Genomic DNA, 27,008 nt, shown 5'->3' with positions numbered 1-27,008 from the left:
AAAATGTGAGGGAGAACTTTAACCCCTCTCCAAACCTCTCTGCCAATAACAGCTTGTTTTCAGTTTCCCCCTCCCCACTCAGACCACTCAGACAGTCCTAGCAAATTTCTTGCTTGAGAAATTGCTCTTTGCTAAGAAGCATTTTTTTTTCTCTTTTTTTTAACCATTTTAATTTAAAACAATCACAGTAAGGTACTTCATTGTTACCCAGAAATGATTTGATATTGAGATAAAAACGTCTGCATTGGACCTTTAATATTTGAGGTGGGTGGTTGTGCTCTAATCATAGTTTCATACAGAAACTTAACTCTTAAAATCCAGAAATGACTGTGAAGTAGCCTAGATGTTTGATTTCAAGCAGTTAGGTAGGAAAGGATCTTACCTGAACACGGAAGCTCATAGTCTGGCCCACTTCCTGTGGATCCTTCCAATCCCAGGACACCTTGCAGGAGCGCGGGTCCAGGTAGTTCCCCCGTACATAGTCGTAGATGCTGCGGTCGCCCCTCCTCCCAGGGTCATCATTCTGTAGGAAGCTAACCACCCGCGCAGCAAGCTCACATAGGAACTTGATGGTAAAGCCAAACGCTATGATGGAAACAGTAATTCCACCTGCCAGGGGGAGACATTCAGTCAGACACCTTGTTTGAACTCACCAAATGTGATTAAATGCACAGCATACTGAGGATGGCTCATAGAGGTCTTCACGGGACCAACAGACCCGAAATTCTGTGATCTGACGAGCGGGTCCAGGTCCTAAATTCTGACTTTTGTCTCGGATCTGGGTTGAGTCTGATATAATTGGCACGGGTCTCGGGTATGTGCAATTCAAATTGATTTACCGACTGGACCCGATTGGACCTGTCCTCTGTTAATTTACTGTTTGTGTGATGAGAAATTAGCGAGCTTGTTATCTGTGTCAGCCAATTGCAGCTCAATAAAACGTATAGTTACGTCCGACTGAAACTGGTTCCAGCTGCTCACCTCACCTGCTGAGGAGAGAGAGAGAGAGAGAGTAAAAGGAGCCTTGGCCTAGGTTACTGTTGATTGTGAAGATGAAGCTATTTTTCATTGAAGTAAAACGAAAGTTAGAGGAGAAAGAGTATAGTAAAAAGAAGCCGACAAGGGGAATGAGAAGAACGTTGGAGTGGCCAAATGGAATGTGTGCAACTCACTAGTCAGGTTTGATGCAATTGTCTACCTTTAATTTATTTATTTGTGTATTTATTATCAATTGTTTAGTCATTATTATTAATGTAAATAATTTGTATTATTATTGTAGGCCTATTTCATAATCTAAACCAGTTCTCTACATAGCCTATGCAAAAAGTGTTTTGTTTCATTTTGTTGAGACATTTTCGTTGGCTAAATTAAGTTCTGTCTTTTTAATTTTGTGATCCGTATTTAGTTTAAGGTTAAAAGTAGGCCTGTTGTAAAATAAATAGCATTAGCCTATTGCTGTAATTTGTTAAGTAGGCCTGCGGTAGGCAATCGCCTTTGTTGGTAATAGCTGCAATATAAGCCTGTTCAAAACTTTTTTGAACGTTTCATTCTGTTGAGCCATTTTCGGTGGCCAAATTAAGTTCCAGCTGTAATATTGTTTGTCGCAATATAACAGAATTACCGGTATTCCCGTAAGGCCTACTATGCTACTCGCACACAAACCATGGGCTCCCGAGTGGCACAGCGGTCTAAGGCACTGTATCTCAGTGCTTGAGGTGTCACTACAGACCCCCTGGTTTGATTCCAGGCTGTATCACAACCGGCCGTGATTGAGAGTCCCATAGGGCAGCATTGTCCGGGTTTGGCCGGTGTAGGCCATCATTGTAAATAAGAATTTGTTCTTAACTGACTTGCCTAGTTAAATAAAGGTTAAATAAAATATAAAATAAATAAATGAAAAGGAAAGGAAAAACCAAAGAGGGCAAAATGCAAAACTTAATTGAATGCAGCAATATAATAACCTGTTCATATTTTCCCTATAAACAATGACTTGACTTACTTTTGATATTACCCTAATTAAGTTAAGCAACTTTTGTGAAGGTATGGTATGGCTATTATTAGGCTTAGCTACTGCAGGCCTGTGACGGCAGTGCGTACTCCAACTGACTCCCACAGTTGAACTTGAGGTGAGGAAGAATGTTTTAGGCCTACCAGAGTTACTCCTACAATCTAACAATGACAGGAGGATGGTGGCACCTTCATTGGGGAGGACGGGCTCGTGGTAATGGCTGGAACGGAATAGGGTGGAATGGTATCAAATACATCAAACACATGATTTCCAGGTGTTTGATACCATTCCATTTACTCCATTCCAGCCATCATTATGAGCCGTCCTCCTCTCAGCAGTCTCCTGTGCTAACAACATAATGCTTATCTTTCAAAAACATATTCGGATCGAAAATTAACAAATTAGCCTCCTGTATGCCTATATCTGTATAGCAGTAGTAGCCTATCAGACAAGTATAAAGAAATCCATGTCGATGTTCGGAACATGGCGCCGGCAAAACCCTATCTTTCTATCGGTCTCTCTAGGGCTAGGCCTAAGCGTGTCTCCCTTAATATTTAATTTTTGTATATGAATATCATACAGTGGACACCTAAGCCTGTAGGCCTATATGCATGCAACGCCCTGATGCATTTAGCGCTCAAATCTCAGACAGCTAAACTGTGCGGTAGACAATTATTGTTTTAGGAAAGTAAAAACCAATAAAACCAATAGACTATAAAGTTTTGAACATCGAAACACAACACATTTAGTTTTTTTGTATTTGGTTATTGGCAGTTTTTAAGGACACGTAATGGTGGATGATTTGGCCAATATCACTTGTTTATTAATGGCGCTGGCAGCGCCGAGTTGGAGGTTTCTTTCTACTCTCATATCTGAACGGGTCTCTCGGATCAGAACCAGCACAAGTCTGTTTTCCATAGTCTTTTTCGGAACAGGTCTGACTGTCCTCAGGTCCATTCGGAACAGGTCTTCGTTTCAGGAAAATAAATGTATGCATATCGGGTTGCGTGGGAAAGCCACGGATCCATTTCAGAAGATCTAATGTCTCATGCTCTGATCTTATTAGTGGAGAGACCATTTGCAATGCAAATGTGGATAAATTACTTCAACGAATGCTTTAAAGGGATCGTTCACTTTCATCCAAAAGTATCTAACATTGATTGTGAAGCTCAAACAGTTACTTATAGATGCTTTGAACATGATGCGCAAAAAAAGTGAATATCGGTCCCATGACTTGAATGGGATTTGTGCCACAAATGCCAAAACTTTAGCATGTGGAAACAGTGCCAGGGAAACTAACCCAAAGCATGGATTGGCGTGATACCTTCTCCATAGACTGCTTACAGGGTAAGGAAACCAATTTTGTAATTTGGGTGAACTATCCCTTTAAGGTCTATTTCCTTGAATGAGCTGTGGAGAAGCAGTAATTGTATGGGTAAAGCCTGGAAGTCTTGGGACACACAAACAGTATCACTAGTTCAAATATGTACTAGTATTTTCAACAAGTACCTCCTGATAATTTTAATGACAGGTTAGTTTAGGCCCCAGGCCTGGCTGACAGGCGTCCATCCCCTACTTCAAACAGCTACTGTCAGTGGAACTCACTCACCAATCACGTAAAACATGAGGTCCCTTATCAGAAAGCACAGTGCCACAGTACAGCCAAATATAAAAGCTCCCGCTGAAAGAGAAAAAAGACAGACATCATACTTTACTTGACTTTCACAGCACAGGACTTTTGACAGACATTTCACACAAAGCTGATGTGCCCTAAGCCCAGGTCTCTAAAGTGCGACTATTTTGGTCGCATATGCTCCTTGATATTTTGCTGTGCGACCTGACATTTTATTTTGGGAGCACCAGTGCGACCAGAAAAATAAAATAAAAAAATAAATCACCCAGATAATGACGGTTGTAATGATAGGCTTCACTGTGCAGTTGTTTCTGAGTGCCCTAGAGAAAAAGGTGAGCGCAGATTCATTCAATCCAAAGTCTAAATGTAAAGAATATTACAGAATGCATCAGCGATTTGTATTTCTCGAATTAAATGGAAGCAGGCTTAACTGGCAGAATGATATGATATCATGATGAGCAAACTTTGCTATTGAGCATGCAGTACAGAAACACCTCGCTTTAGTTTTTATTTTCTTCCCTAGACCTCAAAAGTGGTCTCCTGATGTGGTTTAACCATTGCTGTGGAATTCAAATCCCATATTCTCTACAAATCACTTAATTGAAGTGCCAGAATGAACTCTTTAATAATTCAAAGTATGAAGCTACAAGCCTATACAGATGCTTGTGGCACAATAAAACCCAATCCAAAAGTATTTTTTTTGGCTTTTGGTGTTATTAGGGTCAATACATGTACTGGCTGGTAAGAATTCTGAGTGGCTGGTAGATTTTTTAAATCTTTAAAAAATTGTAGAATTTTCAATGTAATGCATTTCAATAGGTAGTGCTTTTGCACAATGTAGAAACCTAATATTACACAAATGACTAATTTCAATGAACAGCTTTTTTATCAACATTGTAGCTTTTTATAATAAACAAATGTCTTTACAGGGTTAAATATTACATGTGCTTCAAAAGGAGCAAGAATTCATATACACCCAATATGCTAGATCTCAATCAATTCAAAAATATATATTATTTTCTGGTGCTCCTAGATTTTATGTTGTGCTCCACCAGTGCTACAAATGAATGGTTTTAATTTAGAGCACTGCCTACGCCCTTCATTCTCACAGGCATACTTGCAGACCAACTTGGAGGATTGACAAATATTTCACTTTTGCTTTCTGTTATACCTGTAGATAATAAACCTTTAAAACTAGAACACATACCAATGTTGGACTCTGCATTCTGGACATTAATCCGAAAGTCTAATTGGTCCATGTTGTCCTGCACTAGCCAAGCACAGCAGTGTGTGGACACCGTGTGTATTCACCGATGCATCACACAACAAAGGCAAATCAAGCTTTTCCAGAAATAGGACTTAGGTATCTTCTCTGATGCCAAGAATAGCCTATCATAGGAAGCATAGCTATTTGCTCATTGGGAGTGTATAAGCCAATAAGAATCAGTGTGTGCTACAGTATGTAAATTAGGATAGGGTAAGGAAAAGGTACATGAGAATTGTAATGTAACAACCTAGGCCTAGACCACCTTCTTTCACATTATGTGGTTGCACTAACTGTCTTAACATGACCCTGTAGTAACAGTCAACTTCTCCTTTACAAAGCATGACCTACTGTTGCTCATCTGTGTGGCTATTGCTTGATAAAAAAAAGTGAAACACTAGGTACATGAAATTAGGGCTGGCATAATGACCATATAACCGTGTAACCGATGGTTATGGATGAAGACCGCCATGAAAATAAAATAACTGTCACAACGAACAGCTGACTGAAGACAGGACTGACAAGCAATGGTGCTGTTGAGTCCGTTTCTGCGGTAATATGGACTCAACAACTAGGGCTGGGAATTGCCAGGGACCTCACGATATGATATTATCACGATACTTAGGTGCCGATATGATATTTATTGTGATTATTACAATTCTATATGTATTGCGATTCGATATTGTGAATTTAATTGCGAATCGATGATCCAAACATATTGCTCACCATATGTCTGTTGCAGAGGGACAAGAGAGAGCCATGAGAAAACTAGTTTTGATCAGTCATGGAAATAAAAGTGCTGAAAACAAATTTGCTGCTTATTTAAAAAGATTGGGAACAAGCTATGAAGGAAAAATACTGGAGTGTTGGTGCAGGTGCAGCCAACTAGCACAAACATTATATTGCGATATTGTGTCTCGACGACGTTACAATATATTGTCAAAAATAATATCCCGATATGTAACGGTACCAATTCCCCCCCCATCAATATTAACAAAGTTGATGACACGTTGTTGCTCCTTGCTGAAATAAGCAACAAATGAGTCTTTAATGCAGCAGCAACACACATAGAAATATAATGAATATAACGGGCTTGGAACTAACTTTGGCAAATGCACTGGAGATGTTATGGGTACCTGATATTGTGATGCACTAATTTCCATGGTAATATAGACTGTTCATTCAAATTATGTTAACTTAAGAGTGTCTGCTAAATGACTAAACATGTAAATGTGTAGCACATATTGAAGGGTACACTTCCTGCTTTTACTTCGTGCTTTTACTTCCTGCTTTGCTCCTATGGGTACACTCGCAATGGCCGCCAGTCACAGCCCTACTTGTAGTGCATCAATATCTTCTACAGCCAGTGACTGAAATCACTCTTAATCCATGGCAGATGCCTTGCACTCACCGATAGACCACTTCTCATTCAGGCGCCTTTCAGCAAGACTGTGCACCAGTTGGATCTCGTAGTCCTGGTCGCGGCTCCCCCTAGAGGCCTGGAGAACCTTGACGCCCGTGGACAGCTTGATGTAGTCTTCGTAGTAGTATCCCCACGCAGCAAGAGAGAGCTGCAACTGGCTGTCAAACTGGGCTAGATCATCCAGAGTCATACAACCCAAGGTCTTCAGTCTTCATTTGGACCACAGCGCAATATGGTCAAACAGAGAGAAAAAAACGGTCAATTGTATTCATTCACCGCTAGCATGGCCACAGTCTCACACAGGATAACACACAGAACGATTGAACATGAAGAACCTGACTTTAAACTGGGCTTTGGTCTGTTATTTCTTTAAATACTGTGTACTTTATCATGCACGCAAAGCAAATATTGGTCTATCACCCTGTTCTGCACTGTACCACAGTTACCTTAACATGATCTACTAGGTTACATTTACCCTGCCACTGATTTGGTAAATAACAATAATGATTTATTACATTTCTAAAGTGCTTTTCATTATCCAAAAATAATCTCAAAGTGCAGAAAATAACAATTTAAATAGAAAAATAGGTTTTAAAAAACAAAATAAATATATACTAAACAAAAATATGAATGCAACATGGAACAATTTCAACGATTTCAGTGAGTTACAGTTCATATGAGGAAATCAGTCAATTGAAATAAATTCATTAGAATCTAATCTATGGATTTCACATGACTGGGCAGAGGCGCACTTGGGAGCCAGGCCCACCCACAGCCAGGACTGCCAATCAGAATGAGTTTTTCCCCACAAAAGGGCTTTATTACAGACAGAAATACTCCTCAGTTTCTTCAGCTGTCCGGGTGGCTGGTCTCAGATGATCCCACAGGTGAAGAAGACGGATGTGGAGGTCCTGGGCTGGCGTGGTTACACGTGGTCTGCGGTTGTGAGGCCGGTTGTACGTACTGCCAAATTCTTTAAAACGACGTTGGAGGCGGCTTATGGTAGAGAAATGAACATTACATTCTACATTGTGTTGTGTGACAAAACTGCACATTTTAGAGTGGCCTTTCATTGTCCCCAGCACAAGGTGCACCTGTGTAATGATAACGCTGTTTAATCAGCTTCTTGATATGCCACACCTGTCAGGTGGCTGGATTATCTTGGCAAAGGAGAAATTCTCACTAACACGGATGTAAACAAATTTGTGCACAACATTTGAGAAAAACAAGCTTTTTGTGCGTATGGAACATTTCTGGGATCTTTTATTTCAGCTCATGAAACATTGGACCAATACTTTACATGTTGCGTTTACATTTTTGTTCAGTATACAGTACCAGTCCAAAGTTTGGACACACCTACTCATTCAAGGGTTTTTCTTTATTTTTACGATTTTCTACATTGTAGAACAATAGTGAAGACATCAAAACTATGAAATAACACATCTGGAATCATGTAGTAACCAAGTGTTCAACAAATCAAAATAAATGTTATATTTGAGATTCTTCAAAGTAGCCACTCTTTGCCTTGATGACAGCTTTGCACACTCTTGGCATTCTCTCAACCAGCTTCATGAGGTAGTCACCTGGAATGCATTTCAATTAACAGGTGTGCATTGTTAAAAGATAATTTGAGCCAATCAGTTGTGTTGTGACAAGGTAGGGGGGTATACAGAAGATAGCCCTATTTGGTAAAAGACCAAGTCCATATTATGGCAAGAACAGCACAAATAAGCAAAGAGAAACGACAGTCCATCATTACTTTAAGAAATGAAGGTAAGTCAATCCGGAAAATGTCAAGAACTTTGAAAGTTTCTTCAAGTGCAGTCGCAAAAACCATCAAGCACTATGATGAAACTGGCTCTCATGAGGACTGTCACAGGAAAGGAAGACCCAGAGTTACCTCTGCTGCAGAGGATAAGTTCATTAGAGTTACCAGCCTCAGAAATTGCAGCCCAAATAAATGCTTCATACAGTTCAAGTAACAGACACACCTCAACATCAACTGTTCAGAGGAGACTGCGTGAATCAGGCCTTCATGGTCAAATTGTTGCAAAGAAACCACTACTAAAGTACACCAATAAGAAGAAGAGACTTGCTTGGGCCAAGAAACACGAGTAATGGACATTAGACCGATGGAAATGTGTCCTTTGGTCTGGAGTCCAAATTTGAGATTTTTGGTTCCAACCGCCGTGCCTTTGTGAGACACCTAGTAGGTGAACGGATGATCTCTGCATGTGTGGTTCCCACTGTGAAGCATGGAGGAGGTGTGATGGTGTGGGGTTGCTTTGCTGTTGACACTGTCTGTGATTTATTTAGAATTCAAGGCACACTTAACCAGCATGGCTACCACAGCATTCTGCAGCGATACGCCATCCCATCTGGTTTGCGCTTAGTGGGACTATCATTTGTTTTTCAACAGGACAATGACCCAAAACACACCTCCAGGCTGTGTAAGGGCTATTTGACCAAGAAGGAGAGTGATGGAGTGCTGCATCAGATGACCTGGCCTACACAAGCACCCGATCTCAACCCAATTGAGATGGTTTGGGATGAGTTGGACTGCAGAGTGAAGGAAAAGCAGCCAACAAGTGCTCAGCATATGTGGGAACTCCTTCAAGACTGTTAGAAAAGCATTCCTCATGAATCTGGTTGAGAGAATGCCAAGAGTGTGCAAAGCTGTCATCAAGGCAAAGGGTGGCTCCTTTGAAGAATCTAAAATCCAAAATATATTTTGATTTGTTTAACACTTTTTTGGTTACTACATGATGTCTTCCCTATTATTCTACAATGTAGAAAATTGTAAAAATTAAGAAAAACCCTTGAATGAGTAGGTGTCCAAACTTTTGATTTGTACTGTATATAACCATAACATAAAAGCAACAATCAAAGACTAGGTGGAATGATAGGCCAGCCAACAGTCTGAACAGCCCTGAGATTGTCAGGAAGGAAGTTCCTAAGGTGTGGTGCGTGAGAGGAAAAGGCACAGTCCCCCAACAGAGCCAGGTCCTGGGTGCATGAAATTGTTCGGCGTAGCTTGACCGTAGGTTGCGTGAAGATTCATAGGGGGAGAGAAGGTCTGACAGGTAGGCAGGTCCGATGCCTTTTAGGGCTTTGTAGACCAGGAGGAGAATTTTAAAGTCAATTATTTGAGGGACAGGTAGCCAATGGAGGTCAGCAAGGATGGGGGTGATGTGGGCAGACTTTTTTGTTTGTGTCAAAATCCTTGCAGCACTGTTTTGAATGAGCTGTAATTTATTTATTTTTTATAGTATTTTTTTGTCATTTAGGGTTAAGTGCCTTGCTCAAGGGCACATCGGCAGATTTCACCTAGTCAACTCGGGGATTCGACCCAGCAACCTTTCGGTTACGGGCCCAACCTCTTAACCTCTAGGCTACACCCAGCCGATGAATGGAGTTCGCAGGCAGGCCCCCAAGTACTGCATTCCCATAATCAATTCTGGAGAAAACTAATGCATGGATAAGAATTTCTGCGTCAGAAGTGGTGAGAGAGGGTCTTAGGCGGGAGATGTTCTTCAGCTGAAAGAATGACATTTTACAGACTAATGTGGGCATTGAAGGAGAGAGCAGGGTTGAATTTCACACCCAGGTTGGTGATGACTGAGAAGGGAACGATGTGGCCGTCTATAGCAGGGTGGATGCTGCAGGAGTTGGTGATCTGCTGGGGGGTGCCTATCAGCATTGCCTCTGTCTTGCTGCTGTTGAGTTGAAGGAAGTTCTGCATCCAAGATTTAACCTCTTTCAGACAGTTGGACAAGGTTGACAGAGCAGATTCGTTTTAATGTACACCTGTGTGTCGTCTGCGTAGCAGTGGAATTGCTCATCCTGTCGGGCTGTATCACCGCCTGGTACGGCAACCGCAGGGCTCTCCAGATGGTGGTGCATCACCGAGGGCACACTGCCTGCCCTCCAGGACACCTACAGCACCGGATGTCACAGGAAGGCCAAAAAGATCATCAAGGACATCAACCACCCGAGCTAGGGCCTGTTCACCCCGCTATCATCCAGAAGGCGAGGTCAGTACAGGTGCATCAAAGCTGGGACCGAGAGACTAAAAAACAGCTTCTATCTCAAGGCCATCAGACTGCTAAATAGCCATCACTAGCCGGCTACCACCCGGTTACTCAACCCTGCACCTTAGAGGCTGCTGCCCTATATACACAGAATCACTGGCCACTTTAATAATGGAACACTAGTCACTTTAATAATGTTTACATATTGTTTTACTCATCTCATATGTACAGTCGTGGTCAAAAGTTTAGAGAATGACACAAATACTAATTTTCACAAAGTCTGCTGCCTCAGTTTTGATGATGGCAATTTGCATATACTCCAGAATGTCATGAAGAATGATCAGATGAATTGCAATTAATTGCTAAATCCCTCTTTGCCATGAAAATGAACTTAATCCCAAAAAAACATTCCCACTGCATTTCAGCCCTGCCGCAAAAGGACCAGCTGCCATCATGTCAGTGATTCTCTCGTTAACACAGGTGAGAGTGTTGATGAGGACAAGGCTGTTGAGTTAGAATAACAGACTGGAAGCTTTAAAAGGAGGGTGGTGCTTGAAATCATTGTTCTTCCTCTGTTAACCATGGTTACCTGCAAGGAAACACGTGCCGTCATCATTGCTTTGCACAAAAAGGGCTTCACAGGCAAGGATATTGCTGCTAGTAAGATTGCACCTAAATCAACCATTTATCGGATCATCAAGAACTTCAAGGAGAGAGGTTCAATTGTTGTGAAGAAGGCTTCAGGGCGCCCAAGAAAGTCCAGCAAGCGCCAGGACGTCTCCTAAAGTTGATTCAGCTGCGGGATCGGGGCACCACCAGTGCAGAGCTTGCTCAGGAATGGCAGCAGGCAGGTGCGAGTGCATCTGCACGCACAGTGAGGCGAAGACTTTTGGAGGATGGCCTGGTGTCAAGAAGGGCAGCAAAGAAGCCACTTTTCTCCAGGAAAAACATCAGGGACAGACTGATATTCTGCAAAAGGTACAGGGATTGGACTGCTGAGGACTGGGGTAAAGTCATTTTCTCTAATGAATCCCCTTTCCGATTGTTTGGGGCATCCGGAAAACACCTTGTCCGGAGAAGACAAGGTGAGCGCTACCATCAGTCCTGTGTCATGCCGACAGTAAAGCATCCTGAGACCATTCATGTGGGGGGTTGCTTCTCAGACAAGGGAGTGGGCTCACTCACAATTTTGCCTAAGAACACAGCCATGAATAAAGAATGGTACCAACACATCCTCCGAGAGCAACTTCTCCCAACCATCCAAGAACAGTTTGGTGACGACCAATGCCTTTTCCAGCATGATGGAGCACCTTGCCATAAGGCAAAAGTGATAACTAAGTGGCTCAGGGAACAAAACATTGACATTTTGTGTCTATGGCCAGGAAACTCCCCAGACCTTAATCCCATTGAGAACTTGTGGTAGATCCTCAAGAGGCGGGTGGACAAACAAAAACCCACAAATTCTGACAAACGCCAAGCATTGATTATGCAAGAATGGGCTGCCATCAGTCAGGATGTGGCCCAGAAGTTAATTGACAGCATGCCGGGACGGATTGCAGAGGTCTTGAAAAACAAGGGTCAACACTGCAAATATTGACTCTTTGCATAAACTTAATGTAATTGTCAATAAAAGCCTTTGACACTTATGGAATGCTTGTAATTATACTTCAGTATACCATAGTAACATCAGACAAACATATCTCATAACACTGAAGCAGCGAACTTTGTGAAGACCAATACTTGTGTCATTCTCAAAACTTTTGACCACGACTGTACTGTATATACTGTATTCTATTCTACTGTATTTTAGTCAATGCCACTCCGACATCGCTCGTCCAAATATTTATATATTTCTTAATTCCATTATTTTACTTTTAGATTTGTGTGTATTGTTGTGAATTGTTAGATACTTCTGCACATTTTGAGCTAGGAACACAAGCATTTCCCTACACCAGCAATAACATCTGCTAAAAATATGTATGTGACCAATTTATTAGATTTCTTTTGGGACTGTTTCTGGAATATGTTCCGGGATTCATCCGATGGCATTGAAGAGTATACCACATCAGTCACCGGCTTCATTAATAAGTGCATCGACGACGTCGTCCCCACAGTGACCGTACGTACATATCACAACCAGAAGCCATTGATTACAGGCAACATCCGCACTGAGCTAAAGGCTACATTTGAAATGTTTGTAAATCTGTGTCATTTAGCAGACGCTCTTATCCAGAGTGACTTACAGGAGCAATTAGGGTTAAGTGCCTTGCTCAAGGGCACAGACTGATTTTTCACCTAGTCGGCTCGAGGATTCAAACCAGCAACCTTTCGGATAATCGCTCAACGCTCTTAACCGCTAGGCTACCTGCCACCCCTAGAGCTGCCGCGTTCAAGGAGCGGGACACTAATCCGGATAATTACAAGAAATCCAGCTACGCCCTCCAACGAACCATCAAACAGGCAAAGCGTCAATACAGGACTAAGATCAAATCCTACTACACTGGCTCTGACACTCGTCAGATGTGGCAGGGCTTGCAAGCTATCACGGATTACAAAGGGAAACCCAGCTGCTAGCTACCCAGTGACGCGAGCCTACCAGACGAGCTAAATGCCTTCTATGCTCACTTCGAGGCAAGCAACACTGAACCATGCATGAGCGCACCAGCTGTTCCGGATGACTGTGTGGTCACGCTCTCTGTAGCCGATGTGAATAAGACCTTTAAACAGGTTAACATTCAGACGGATTACCAGGACGCGTACTCAGAGTATGCGCTGACCAGCTGGCATGTGTCTTCACTGACATTTTCAACCTCTCCCTGACCCAGTCTGTAATACTTACATGTTTCAAGCAGTCCACCATAGTCCCTGTGCCCAAGAACTTCAAGGTAACCTGCCTAAATGACGTGTTGCATCATATGATGCATTTTTGCATCATCATGATGATGTGGCTGGTGACACTTTGCTTCTTAAAAGACCAATATCTTGATAACTTGACTGCTGATATGCAAAACATTTTGGGACTGTATCAACAGTGGACTAATGATTGTTTTTCTCCAAAAGATAGTTTGAGTGAAATTTCCCTTTAAGTTTGCTGACGACATGGGTAGGCCTGATCACCGACGACACGATGAGACAGCCTATAGAAAGAGTTGATCATGGACTACAGGAAAAGGAGGGCCGAGCACGCCCCCATTCACACTGACTGGGCTGTAGTGGAGCCAGTCGAGAGCTTCAAGTTCCTTGGTGTCCACATCACTAAAAGGTCCTATTATGGTCCAAACACACCAAGACAGTCGTGAAGAGGGCACAACAACACCTATTCCCCCTCAGGAGGCTGAAAAGATTTGGCATGGGACCTCAGATCCTCAAAAAGTTATACAGCTGCACCATCGAGAGCATCCTGACTGATTGCATCACTGCTTGGTATGGCAACTGCTCGGCATCCGACCGCAAGGCGCTACAGAGGTTAGTGCGTATGGCCCAGTACATCACTGGGGCCGAGCTTCCTGCCATCCAGGACCTCTATACCAGGTGGTGTCAGAGAAAGGCCCTAGAAATTGTCAAAGACTCCAGCTACCCAAGTCATAGACTGTTCTCTGCTACCGCACGGCAAGCGGTACCGGAGCGCCAAGTCTGGGACCAAAAGGCTCCTTAACAGCTTCTACCCCCAAGCCATAAGACTACTAAACAGTTATTCAAATGGCTACCCAGAATATTTGCATTGACCCCTTTATTTTATTTGTATTTATTCTTATTTTTTGCACTGAGACTCTTGCACAGGCTCGATGTACACTCACTGGACTAACCACACCCTCACACATACTACACTGACACTCCAACACACACATGCATATTGACACCACACACATATATTCACATACACTGCTGCTACTCTGTTTACTATCTATGCATAGTCACTTTACCCCTACCTACATGTACATATTACCTAAATTACCTCGACTACACCGTACCCCTGCACATTGACTCGGTACCGGTATCCCTTGTATATAGCCTCATTACCGTTATTTTATTGTGTTACCATTTTTCCTTTAGTTTAGCAAATGTTTTTGACTTACTTTTTAAAAACTCTGCACTGTTGATTAAGGGTTTGTAATTAAGGTTTTCACTGTAAGGTCTACACCAGTTGTATTCGGCACATTGATTAGAGTTTAGCGCAGTCCCACAGATGGCAGTGTGCTCTCTGAGACGCTGCAGTAGAATGGTGTGATCTACTGTGTGGAAAGCAGCACTAAGGTCCAAAAGAAGGAGGAGCCAGAGTGGGGTTAGGGTTGGAGGATACAATTTTCTCTCAGATGGTGTTGATTTTAGCCATGAAGAACTCAGCAAATCTGTTGCATTGTTCAGTAGTTGCAGTGGGAGGGCCAGAGTCTGTAGGATGGAGAAGACGACTGATGGTGAAAAACAAAGTCCTGGGATTTCCTCTGTCGTTGTCTATCATGGCAGAGTTGAAGATTGAGTGGGCTGCTTTTAATGCTTTGAAATAACAAGCCTGGTGGTCTTTATAGGCCGGTAGGTGGACAGTTAGGCCAGTACTTCTCCACAGACGCTCTAGCTTGTGGCCATGGGTCTTCATGCTACGCAGCTCCTCTGTGAACCATGGGGAGGACCGTTGGAAGGATACTTGGAACGGTCCTCACCAGAGAGCATGGAAAAAACAGCGCCGGAGAAGATGGCTGCCGTTTTACAGCCCTCTAACCAATTGTACTATTATGTGTGTTTTTCCGCGTTATTTGTAATTTATTTTGTACATAATGTTTCTGCCATCGTCTCTTATAACCAAAAAGAGCTTCTGGATATCAGGACAGCGATTACTCACCTCGTATTGGACGAAGATTTTTTCTTCAACGAGGCGGCCGCGAAGGATATCATACAGACACCCGACAAGGCCCAAATCCCCGTCATTCGCGTGAGGAAGAGACGGAGATATCGTGGACGTAGATCGGGGTGCCTTGTAAGGATCCGACGGCGAGCGAGTAAACTGCCTCTTCCATCAATCCTATTAGCCAACGTTCAATCTTTTGAAAATAAAGTGGACGACTTAAGATTACGGTTATCCTACCAACGGGACATTAAAAACTGTAATATCTTATGTTTCACCGAGTCGTGGCTGAACGACGACAATGATAACATTCAGCTAGCAGGCTATACGCTACATCGGCAGGACAGAACGGCTGACTCCGGTAAGACAAGGGGTGGCGGTCTGTGTATATTTGTAAACAACAGCTGGTGCACAAAATCAAATACTAAGGAAGTCTCGAGGTTTTGCTCGCCTGAGGTAGAGTATCTTATGATAAGCTGTAGACCACACTATTTACCAAGAGAGTTTTCATCTATATTTTTCATAGCTGTCTATTTACCACCACAAACCAATGCTGGCATTAAGATTGCACTGAATGAGTTGTACAAGGCCATTAATCAACAGGAAAACGCTCATCCAGATGCAGCGCTCCTAGTGGCCGGGGACTTTAATGCAGGGGAAACTTAAATCCGTTCTACCTCATTTCTACCAGCATGTTAAATGTGCAACCAGAGGGAAAAAAACTCTAGACCACCTTTACTCCACACACAGAGACGCATACAAAGCTCTCCCTCGCCCTCCATTTGGCAAATCTGACCATAACTCTATCCTCCTGATTCCTGCTTATAAGCAAAAACTAAAGCAGGAAGCACCAGTGACTCGGTTAATAAAAAAGTGGTCAGATGACGCAGATGCTAAGATACAGGACTGTTTTGCTAGCACAGACTGGAACATGTTCCGGGATTCTTCAGACAGCATTGAGGAGTACACCACATCAGTCACTGGCTTCATCAATAAGTGCATCGATGATGTCGTCCCCACAGTGACCGTACATACATACCCCAACCAGAAGCCATGGATTACAGGAAACATCCGCACTAAGCTAAAGGGTAGAGCTGCCGCTTTCAAGGAACGGGACTCTAACCCGGACGCTTATAAGAAATCCCGCTATGACCTCCGACGAACCATCAAACAGGCAAAGAGTCAATACAGGTCTAAGATTGAATCGTACTACACTGGCTCTGACGCTCGTCGGATGTGGCAGGGCTTGAAAACTATTACAGACTACAAAGGGAAGCACAGCCGCGAGCTGCCCAGTGACACAAGCCTACCAGACGAGCTAAACCACTTCTATGCTCGCTTCGAGGCAAGCAACACTGAAGCATGCATGAGAGCACCAGCTGTTCCGGATGACTATGTGATCACGCTCTCCGTAGCCGATGTGAGTAAGACTTTTAAGCAGGTCAACATTCACAAGGCCGCAGGGCCAGACGGATTACCAGGACGTGTACTCCGAGCATGTGCTGACCAACTGGCAAGTGTCTTCACTGACATTTTCAACATGTCCCTGACTGAGTCTGTAATACCAACATGTTTCAAGCAGACCACCATAGTCCCCGTGCCCAAGGACTCTAAGATAACCTGCCTAAATGACTACCGACCCGTAGCACTGACGTCTGTAGCCATGAAGTGCTTTGAAAGGCTGGTCATGGCTCACATCAACAGCATTATCCCAGAAACCCTAGACCCACTCCAATTTGCATACCGCCCCAACAGATCCACAGATGATGCAATCTCTATTGCACTCCACACTGCCCTTTCCCACCTGGACAAGAGGAACACCTACGTGAGAATGCTATTCATTGACTACAGCTCAGCATTCAACACCATAGTGCCCTCTAAGCTCATCACTAAGCTAAGGATCCTGGGACTAAACACCTCCCTCTGCAACTGGATCCTGGACTTCCTGACGGGCCGCCCCAGGTGGTAAGGGTAGGTAACAGCACATCTGCCACACTGATCCTCAACACGGGGGGCCCCTCAGGGGTGCGTGCTCAGTCCCCTCCTGTACTCTCTGTTCACCCATGACTGCATGGCCAGGCACGACTCCAACACCATCATTAAGTTTGCCGACGACACAACAGTGGTAGGCCTGATCACCGACAACGATGAGACAGCCTATAGGGAGGAGGTCAGAGATCTGGCCGTGTGGTGCCAGGACAACAACCTCTCCCTCAACGTGACCAAGACAAAGGAGATGATTGTGGACTACAGGAAAAAAAGAGGACTGAGCACGCCCCATTCTCATCGACGGGGCTGTAGTGGAACAGGTTGAGAGCTTCAAGTTCCTTGGTGTCCACATCACCAACGAACTATCATGGTCCAAACACACCAAGACAGTCGTGAAGAGGGCACGACAAAGCCTATTCCCCCTCAGGAGACTAAAAAGATTTGGCATGGGTCCTCAGATCCTCAAAAAATTCTACAGCTGCACCATCGAGAGCATCCCGACTGGTTGCATCACCGCCTTGTATGGCAACTGCTTGGCCTCCGAGCGCAAGGCACTACAGAGGGTAGTGCGTACGGCCCAGTACATCACTGGGGCAAAGCTTCCTGCCATCCAGGACCTCTATACCAGGCGGTGTCAGAGGAAGGCCCTCAAAATTGTCAAAGACTCCAGTCACCCTAGTCATAGACTTCTCTCTGCTACCGCACGGCAAGCGGTACCGGAGTGCCAAGTCTAGGTCCAAAAGACTTCTCAACAGCTTCTACCCCCAAGCCATAAGACTCCTGAACAGCTAATCATGGCTACCCGGACTATTTGCACTTCCCCCCCACCCCATCCTTTATACGCTGCTGCTACTCTGTTAAGTATTTATGCATAGTCACTTTAACTCTACCCACATGTACATATTACCTCAACTACCTCAACTAGCCGGTGCCCCCGCACATTGACTCTGCAACGGTACCCCCCTGTATATATAGCCTCCCTACTGTCACTTTATTTTACTTCTGCTCTTTTTTTTCTCAACACTTTTTTTGTTGTTGTTTTATTTTTACTTTTTTTGTTTAAAATAAATGCACTGTTGGTTAAGGGCTGTAAGTAAGCATTTCACTGTAATGTCTGCACCTGTTGTATTCGGCGCATGTGACCAATAAAATTTGATTTGATTTGATTTGATACATTTTCAGGTGCAAGGCTGTTTAAGTTGTTCTTTAGAGTCCTGTTATACAGGTCAACCATCTCATCAGGGGTGGACTCATGACAGTCAGCTTGTAGGGCAGGGCAAACAGACTCCTGGAAGACGGACGTGTCAAGGGACTTGTTTTTTAATTTAATAGTGCGCTTAGGGCAGAGTTGAAGTGCAGGAGTACTCACAGACATTGTCATGGCCCTATGGTCAGATACACCTATCTCATGTACATCCAGGTCTGAGGCAGGGACTTCTCCAGTGATGATGAGGTCTAAATAGCTGAGGGATGGGGCTGGATAAATATAACCAATTACAATTACTTTGTTTGAAAACAAAGGAGTAAAACAAGCTTATATTTTGGGTTCTGATGGGGTAAGAAAACTGCTCATTAGGGATTTATAAGTCACATTCTTCAATAATCAATGGGTATATATCATGAATTTAAATGTTTTTTAAAAAATCGATGTAGCTCTCGCAGAGTGCCCCTTTAAGGTTTATATAAACATTAGAAAGTCAGATAGTGTGGTATGTATTGAGGCATGATGAAATGGCTTCCTCCACTGACAGATTAAATGGTATATGGGTAATCTACTCAAGGAGAAAAAGCTTCCCAGAGTTGACAGCTGCTGTAGCCACAATAAACACAGTATAGTAACCACTATAACCCAGCTGCTCATGTTTACAATACATTACTTTAGGTAGGGAGTAAGTGTCACTGCTCAGACAGAGGTGAGCTCATACTGTACTACAGAAATCTGCAAAGAGGATGTGAAGTTTACAATCCCCTCTGTATGACTAGCCCATGTATCACAATGAAATATCTGAATGTGATGCAACTGAAAAGTGTTATGTATTCAAACATTAGACAGAAAATAGGGTCTGCTATTATAAAGAAAGGTTCAGTCTGATTACAGTTCAACTCAGTCCACTGAGAGCTACCCCCACATATGTAGCATTGCATAACATCTACCTGTGTAACAGCCCCTTAAAGCAGCAATCAGCAGTTGAAACAATAGCAAAGCCCCGTTTTGGTAAAAAGCTGAAGGATGGGGCTCTGCGAAATGTAACCACTCTCAAATTCATAGACAGAGCTATGGATGCAAGGACTGACCATCCATGAGATAAAAATTACAGTTTTTAACCACATTTTAAGTGTTTGTTTACACTTACTAATTTACAAACATTGGAGTAAAACAAGCTTATATTTTGGGTTCTGATGGGGTACGACAGTTGAATCTAGCTCATGAGGCATTTATAAGTTCTATTTTTCAAAAATCAATGGGAACATACACTACCAGTCAAAAGTTTGGACACACCTACTCATTCAAGGCTTTTTCTTTATTTTTTACATTGTTGAATTATAGTGAAGACATCAAAACTATGAAAGAATCATATAGTAACCAAAAAAAAGTGTTAAACAAATCAAAATATATTTTATATTTGAGATTCTTCAAAGTAGCCACCCTTTGCCTTGATGACAGCTTTGCACACTCTTGGCATGCTCTCATAACCAGCTTCATGAGGTAGTCACCTGGAATGCATTTCAATTAACAGGTGTGCCTTGTTAAAAGTTAATTTGTGGAATTTCTTTCCTTCTTAATGCGTTTGAGCCAATCAGTTGTGTTGTGACAAGGTAGGGGGGTATACAGAAGATAGCCCTATTTGGTAAAAGACCAAAGCCATTTTATGGCAAGGACCGAGTTTGGGAAACCCTGCTCTGAAACCCTGCAGCCACCTGAGCTCAATGTCACCAAGCGCAGCCAGCCATGAATGGGGATGCTGCCCCCAAGTGGACAAAAAAGCAGATACAGTGGGGGAAAAAAGTATTTAGTCAGCCACCAATTGTGCAAGTTCTCCCACTTAAAAAGATGAGAGAGGCCTGTACTTTTCATCATAGGTACACGTCAACTATGACAGACAAAATGAGGGGGAAAATGCAGAAAATCACATTGTAGGATTTTTAATGAATTTATTTGAAAATTATGGTGGAAAATAAGTATTTGGTCAATAACAAAAGTTTCTCAATACTTTGTTATATTCCCTTTGTTGGCAATGACACAGGTCAAACGTTTTCTGTAAGTCTTCACAAGGTTTTCACACACTGTTGCTGGTATTTTGGCCCATTCCTCCATGCAGATCTCCTCTAGAGCAGTGATGTTTTGGGGCTGTCGCTGGGCAACACGGACTTTCAACTCCCCTCCAAAGATTTTCTATGGGGTTGAGATCTGGAGACTGGCTAGGCCACTCCAGGACCTTGAAATGCTTCTTACGAAGCCACTCCTTCGTTGCCCGGCGGTGTGTTTGGGATCATTGTCATGCTAAAAGACCCAGCCACGTTTCATCTTCAATGCCCTTGCTGATGGAAGGAGGTTTTCACTCAAAATCTCACGATACATGGCCCCATTCATTCTTTCCTTTACACGGATCAGTCGTCCTGGTCCCTTTGCAGAAAAACAGCCCCAAAGCATGATGTTTCTACCCCCATGCTTCACAGTAGGTATGGTGTTCTTTGGATGCAACTCAGCATTCTTTGTCCTCCAAACACGACGAGTTGAGTTTTTACCAAAAAGTTATATTTTGGTTTCATCTGACCATATCACATTCTCCCAATCCTCTTCTGGATTATCCAAATGCACTCTAGCAAACTTCAGACGGGCCTGGACATGTACTGGCTTAAGCAGGGGGACACGTCTTGCACTGCAGGATTTGAGTCCCTGGTGGCGTACTGTGTTACTGATGGTAGGCTTTGTTACTTTGGTCCCAGCTCTCTGCAGGTCATTCACTAGATCCCCCCGTGTGGTTCTGGGATTTTTGCTCACCATTCTTGTGATCATTTTGACCCCACGGGGTGAGATCTTGCGTGGAGCCCCAGATCGAGGGAGATTATCAGTGGTCTTGTATGTCTTCCATTTCCTAATAATTGCTCCCACAGTTGATTTCTTCAAACCAAGCTGCTTACCTATTGCAGATTCAGTCTTCCCAGCCTGGTGCAGGTCTACAATTTTGTTTCTGGTGTCCTTTGACAGCTCTTTGGTCTTAGCCATAGTGGAGTTTGGAGTGTGACTGTTTGAGGTTGTGGACAGGTGTCTTTTATACTGATAACAAGTTCAAACAGGTGCCATTAATACAGGTAACGAGTGGAGGACAGAGGAGACTCTTAAAGAAGAAGTTACAGGTCTGTGAGAGCCAGAAATCTTGCTTGTTTGTAGGTGACCAAATACTTATTTTCCACCATAATTTGCAAATAAATTCATTAAAAATCCTACAATGTGATTTTCTGGAAAAAAAATTCTCATTTTGTCTGTCATAGTTTACGTGTACCTATAATGAAAATTACAGGCCTCTCATCTTTTTAAGTGGGAGAACTTGCACAATTGGTGGCTGACTAAATACTTTTTTTCCCCACTGTATAAAGCACTCTCTCTTCCACGGCTGTTATTCTCAGCCATGTAGCCTATTTCTCAGAAAAAGAGAGAAAGTGAAAGAGGGACCTCACAGTGTTTCACAAAAAGACTGAATTCAGTAAGATGTTAGTGCACTAACTGTAAGTCGCTCTGGATAAGAGCGTCTGCTAAATGTAGTGCAGAATCATGTAGTAATGTGAATTGTGTTTATGGGATGCGTTTGAATCTGCCCATGACAGGTGAGAGGTAGGTAGTACTATGCTGGTAAAAAGTAGTTGTATGCTTGTGTAGTGGCACTGATAACATGGTGGTGGTATGCTTACATATGATAGTAGTGCTCAAGGCTCTGAGAGCAGAGCCACTCCTGGAAGGCAAAGTCTCGCAGCAGCTGGATGTGAGCCTCTGCGATGTCCCTCCAGCGCCGCTTCTCTCTCACTACGTCCTCCAGACGTGTCAGAATACTCAGGCACAGCTCCTCCAGAGTCTGCACATCTACACACACAGGCACAGGCAGACACCACAGACAAATCAGCCAGAGCAGAGAAGGATCTAGTCTATAGCCTGCCTTATCATAAAGAAATTCACCTCAACATCACCAAAATGAGGCCAAGATAAGAATATACTCATACCTGCAAACAGGCACACCCTAAATCACTGAAACCACAACATCATGAGCTATGGGAAATTACACTAACCTAAAACCAAGACCTCTACCTCTTCAATGGTAGAGGATGAGCTAAAGAATTTCACCCAATGGCTGAACATTCAAAAAAATGTCCTTTGAACTGTGTAGGCTTTTGTACAAACTCCAATGGATGAGCAAATTCAAAGATAATCAATTTCCCTTGTTGTAAAAGAACTGGATTGCTGTGCATCAACTACAAAGTAAATCAATGAAGATGTTACTGTGTTTGGATGCAATCACATTCGCCTCTGGCTCCTTTACATCAGCAATAGTTCAGAGATGCCAAACTGCAACTGTTCCATGTCATTCATAAACACTGGACCATCTCAAAGAGTCTGATATTTTCTCAACTGACCTTCAAATAAGTATTTGTATTCGGAGAGACCGTGGCCTTGAATCCATTCTTCGATCTGATTTTCTTTGCCTTTCTTCCAGCGCACTTCCCAGAAGAAAATCCACGAGACTGAGCAGAAGAGGAAAGTCAGCAAAAAGCGGAGGTCCATCAGACCATCTTCAGCTCTGACTCAGACTCCTCTGCTCTTCACAAAGGCTGGGCCAGGTCCAAAATACTGCACAATAAAATATAAAGTCTCAAATTATGCTCATTCTCCAGCTTCTTCACTTGGAAAGACCTATAGCAACAACAACAAAAACATTACAGGTTTAAGTTGGGCAACTCATGAAAGGTTAGCCTAAACAATGACTAAGACAATTAAACAGTTGTGACCATGCTCATCTTGCAACTCAGACGCTTTCACTATGCAATAGCAGCATAACCAAGAAGACATGCATGAATGTTAATGTCTCACACTAGAGGGTAGGACATGTAATCTAGATTACATACGCTTGAACTGGCAAGGTTCTTAAAAGGTCTCATTAGATAATCTAAACTAAAGACCACCTAAGTCCACAGTGACAAAAAACACAGACTAGATGTATTGGCAACACCCATAGAAATAGATTGTGTACAAAAACAACATCCCCACAAGATGCATATTTGTTATCAGCCCCCCTAATGATTGGTGTACAAAATTCCCCACCTACTTCCAGACTCCCCACCAACCACCAGTCACCCCCACTTCCTGCAGGGGCGGGACTTCCTTCCCACAAACCTTTACCTAATCAGTGTTGATACATCATAGACTGGTAGTGTGATATGCTAATATATTCCATTCACCTGGATGAGTTACTGAGTAAGTTTGTCAGTGTTCCTTTTGGCGTTGACTTCCTTGGTCAGTGTGATTTGTGTGCCTTTTGTTTGACCACAGCCTTTGTTAGCTTGCCTTAGCCATTACACTAGCATTATCTTTTCATACAGTCCTTTGTTGAGTTACCATACACACACACACATATATATATATATATATAGTGTTTGGTTACTACTCCTATGTGTTGTACTGATGTAGCCTATTCCTTGTTTTATTTTCAGAAACCATCCACCCAACTGTCATCATAATTCAATAAAAGCTCAAAAGGTTACCCTCTCTTTGTGTTCTTGCAGACACACCGATTGCATTGCCTCCCACACATCCCTTAGTTTCTTTTAGCTAGTTTTCATGGTGCCGAAACCCGGGACGGTAACGCAATGGGGGAGGGAGCAACCAGCTCAGCTTTCCCAGGCCCCGGGCCAGCAACCAGTCCAGCCTTACCAGGCCCAATTCCAACAACCAGCTCAGACTTACCAGGCCCCCTACGCCTACCTTGAGCCGCCAGCCAGCTACCCCCAGCCAAGATGGAAGGGATACCAGTTGCAGGTGGTTCTACAGAAAACAAATTCAGAAAAATATTAAATCCATGTTTTGTACAGAGTAAGATATGCCTCTTGCATGCATGTAGATCTTTGTTTTGGTCGCACTGATGCTCCGTCATCTACTAGTACACGTGGCTGCGTTGCATAGCAATGTCTAGTTCCTGTAAAGATGCTGGGAAACGCTAGATGTGCGGCAGCTAAGATGGCGATGAACCTCCATGTGGTACAAAACATGGATTTAATATCTGAGTTTAAGCTGGTTTTTGTAGAACCACTTGCAACTGGAAACGGACATTTCTAAGATACTTAGTTCTCGATTCAGTTAAAAAAGTATCGCCATGAACAGGTTAGTTAAAAAATCTAAGGCGGTGGTTTGTATGGGGCTTTCCTGTAACGGCCAGTAATGGACACCAAAAATCGTTGGTTATATCACATTGTCTGGGGTACAATCTGCAGCTTGGATGTCGGCCCACCTCCTCAAGCTCAACAAGACAGAGCTGCTCTTCCTCTCGGGGAAGGCCTACCCGCTCAAGACCTCGATCACAGTTGACAACACCACGGTGTCCCCCTCGCAGAGTGCAAAGAACCTTGGCGTGACCCTGGACAACACGTCGTTCTCTGCAAACTCGCTCAAAGCAGTAACACGCTCCTGCAGGATCATGCTCTATGTGATGGCCACTCCAATACCTTGACTTTGTTGTCCTTAAGCCATTTTGCCACAACTTTGGAAGTATGCTTGGGGTCATTGTCCATTTGGAAGACCATTTGCGACCAAGCTTTAACTTCCTGACTGATGTCTTGAGATATTACTTCAATATATCCACAATTTTCCTTCCTCATGATGCCATCTATTTTGTGAAGTGCACAAGTCCCTCCTGTAGCAAAGCACCCCCACAGCATGATGCTGCCACCCCAGTGCTTCACGGTTGGGATGGTGTTCTTCGGCTTGCAAGTACCCCCTTTTTCCTCCAAACATAACGATGGTCATTATGGCCAAACAGTTCTATTTTTGTTTCATCAGACCAGAGGACATTTCTCCAAAAAGTACGATATTTGTCCCCATGTGCAGTTGCAAACCGTAGTCTGGCTTTTTTATGGTGGTTTTGGAGCAGTGGTTTCTTACTTGCTGAGAGGCCTTTCAGGTTATGTTGATATAGGACTCATTTTACTGTGGATATAGATACTTTTGTACCCGTTTCCTCCAGCATCTTCACAAGGTCCTTTGCCGTTGTTCTGGGATTGATTTGCACTTTTCGCACCAAAGTAGCGTCTCCTTCCTGAGCGGTATGACGGTTGCGTGGTCCTATTGTTTGTACAGATGAACGTGGTACCTTCAGGCGTTTGGAAATTGCTCCCAAGGATGAACCAGACTTGTGGAGGTCTACAATTATTTTTCTGAGGTCTTGGCTGATTTATTTTGATTTTCCCATGTTGTCAAGCAAAGAGGCACTGAGTTTGAAGGTAGGCCTTGAAATACATCCACATGTACACCTCCAATTGACTCAAATGATGTCAATTAGCCTATCAGAAGCTTCTAAAGCCATGACATAATTTTCTGGAATTTTCCAAGCTGTTTAAAGGCACAGTCAACTTATTGTATGTAAACTTCTGACCCACTGGAATTGTGATACAGTGAATTATAAGTGAAATAATCTGTCTGTAAACAATTGTTGGAAAAATTACTTGTGTCATGCACAAAGTAGATGTCCTAACCGACTTGCCAAAACTATAGTTTGGTATGCACTAACTGTAAGTCGCTCTGGATAAGAGCGTCAGCTAAATGACGTAAATGTAAATGTTAACAAGAAATTTGTGGAGTGGTTGAAAAACGAGTTAATGACTCCAACCTAAGTATATGTAAACTTCCGACTTCAACTGTATATCTGACGTATTTAGTTATTACTCCTGTTGTGTTGTACTGATACAGCCTATTCCTTGTGTATTCCCAGAAACCATCCAACTGTCATCCTGATTTAATAAAAGGCTACCCTCTCCTTGTTATTGCAGACACACCCATTGCATTGCCTCCCACACATCCCCTTAGTTTCTTTGTGGTATTTTTTCAGTCGGGGAAACCAAGGGTGAAATGATACCTGCATTGCTTTACATATACACACATACATTTCAATGACAACTAGGTCACGGAAGCTATCTATCAATAAGCTTGTTTGACAGCCTCGGGCAGCATTTCACAGACCTGATAAATCTGGAATGCTGTCAAAGGAAGAAAGTAATCAATATGCCTAGCTATATACTGCCTCCTGGGGTTTACGTGATACGTTACCTGGCTGGTTGGAAAAGTAAGTCGATCAATTAATGAGACAGCAGCAGCTAGCTATGTCGTTAGCTCGCTACTCCATGTGTTTTGAGAGCCATGACTAGATAATAGATCATTACCGACAACCAACGTGATTCATGTTTCTTAGGCTATGCAAACTGGCAGGGATTATAGCCAGCTAGCTACAACATCGTAGCTATCGTTAGCTAGCTACACATAACATGTCGCACCATCAATTCAAGTACAGGCTAACTAGCGAGCTTGTTACTGATACTGTAGTTAGCTACCTACGTACGTTAAGCCGTCAATGTCAACGCAAAATATAAATGTGGTATTCCAAAGCCAAATTCAGTGTTTCAAAACATGTATTAATTCACCCCTCGCATAGCTACGTCAAACATTAAAATACATCAGATACATCAATTTTCATTTCAAGAATAACAGTCCTACCTTGAATGTATTTATCATATTTAACTAACTAGCAGCAACCGGAAGTTGAGATGCGCAGGGAAACAAACG

General features: G+C 43.0%; 1 protein-coding gene across 6 annotated transcripts in view; it reads right to left on the bottom strand.

Annotated features, from left to right (window-relative positions):
* LOC121539271 (apoptosis-resistant E3 ubiquitin protein ligase 1) overlaps positions 1-27,006 on the bottom strand; it is a 35,670-nt gene extending 8,664 nt beyond the window's left edge. The window contains exons 1-7 of one of the 6 annotated variants that reach the window (XM_041847634.1): positions 26,940-26,992; positions 24,144-24,221; positions 22,817-23,093; positions 22,100-22,268; positions 6,317-6,537; positions 3,618-3,689; positions 383-609 (exon numbers count right to left, since the gene is read on the bottom strand). In XM_041847634.1, coding sequence (XP_041703568.1) covers positions 383-609; positions 3,618-3,689; positions 6,317-6,537; positions 22,100-22,268; positions 22,817-22,964 — 837 coding nt within the window. In that variant the 5' untranslated portion in view covers positions 22,965-23,093; positions 24,144-24,221; positions 26,940-26,992. Of the gene's footprint in view, positions 1-382; positions 610-3,617; positions 3,690-6,316; positions 6,538-22,099; positions 22,269-22,816; positions 23,094-24,143; positions 24,222-26,939 lie in introns of those variants that run through there. The other 5 variants (XM_041847639.1, XM_041847635.1, XM_041847638.1 and 2 more) reach the window with 5 other exon arrangements.
* Between the last annotated feature and the right edge of the window lie 2 nt (positions 27,007-27,008).

Source organism: Coregonus clupeaformis, chromosome 25 (genome assembly GCF_020615455.1).
Source record: "Coregonus clupeaformis isolate EN_2021a chromosome 25, ASM2061545v1, whole genome shotgun sequence".
Taxonomy (NCBI): Eukaryota; Metazoa; Chordata; class Actinopteri; order Salmoniformes; family Salmonidae; genus Coregonus; species Coregonus clupeaformis.
Note: the sequence above shows the minus strand (reverse complement) of the source record. Positions and strands in the feature narration are given on the sequence as shown.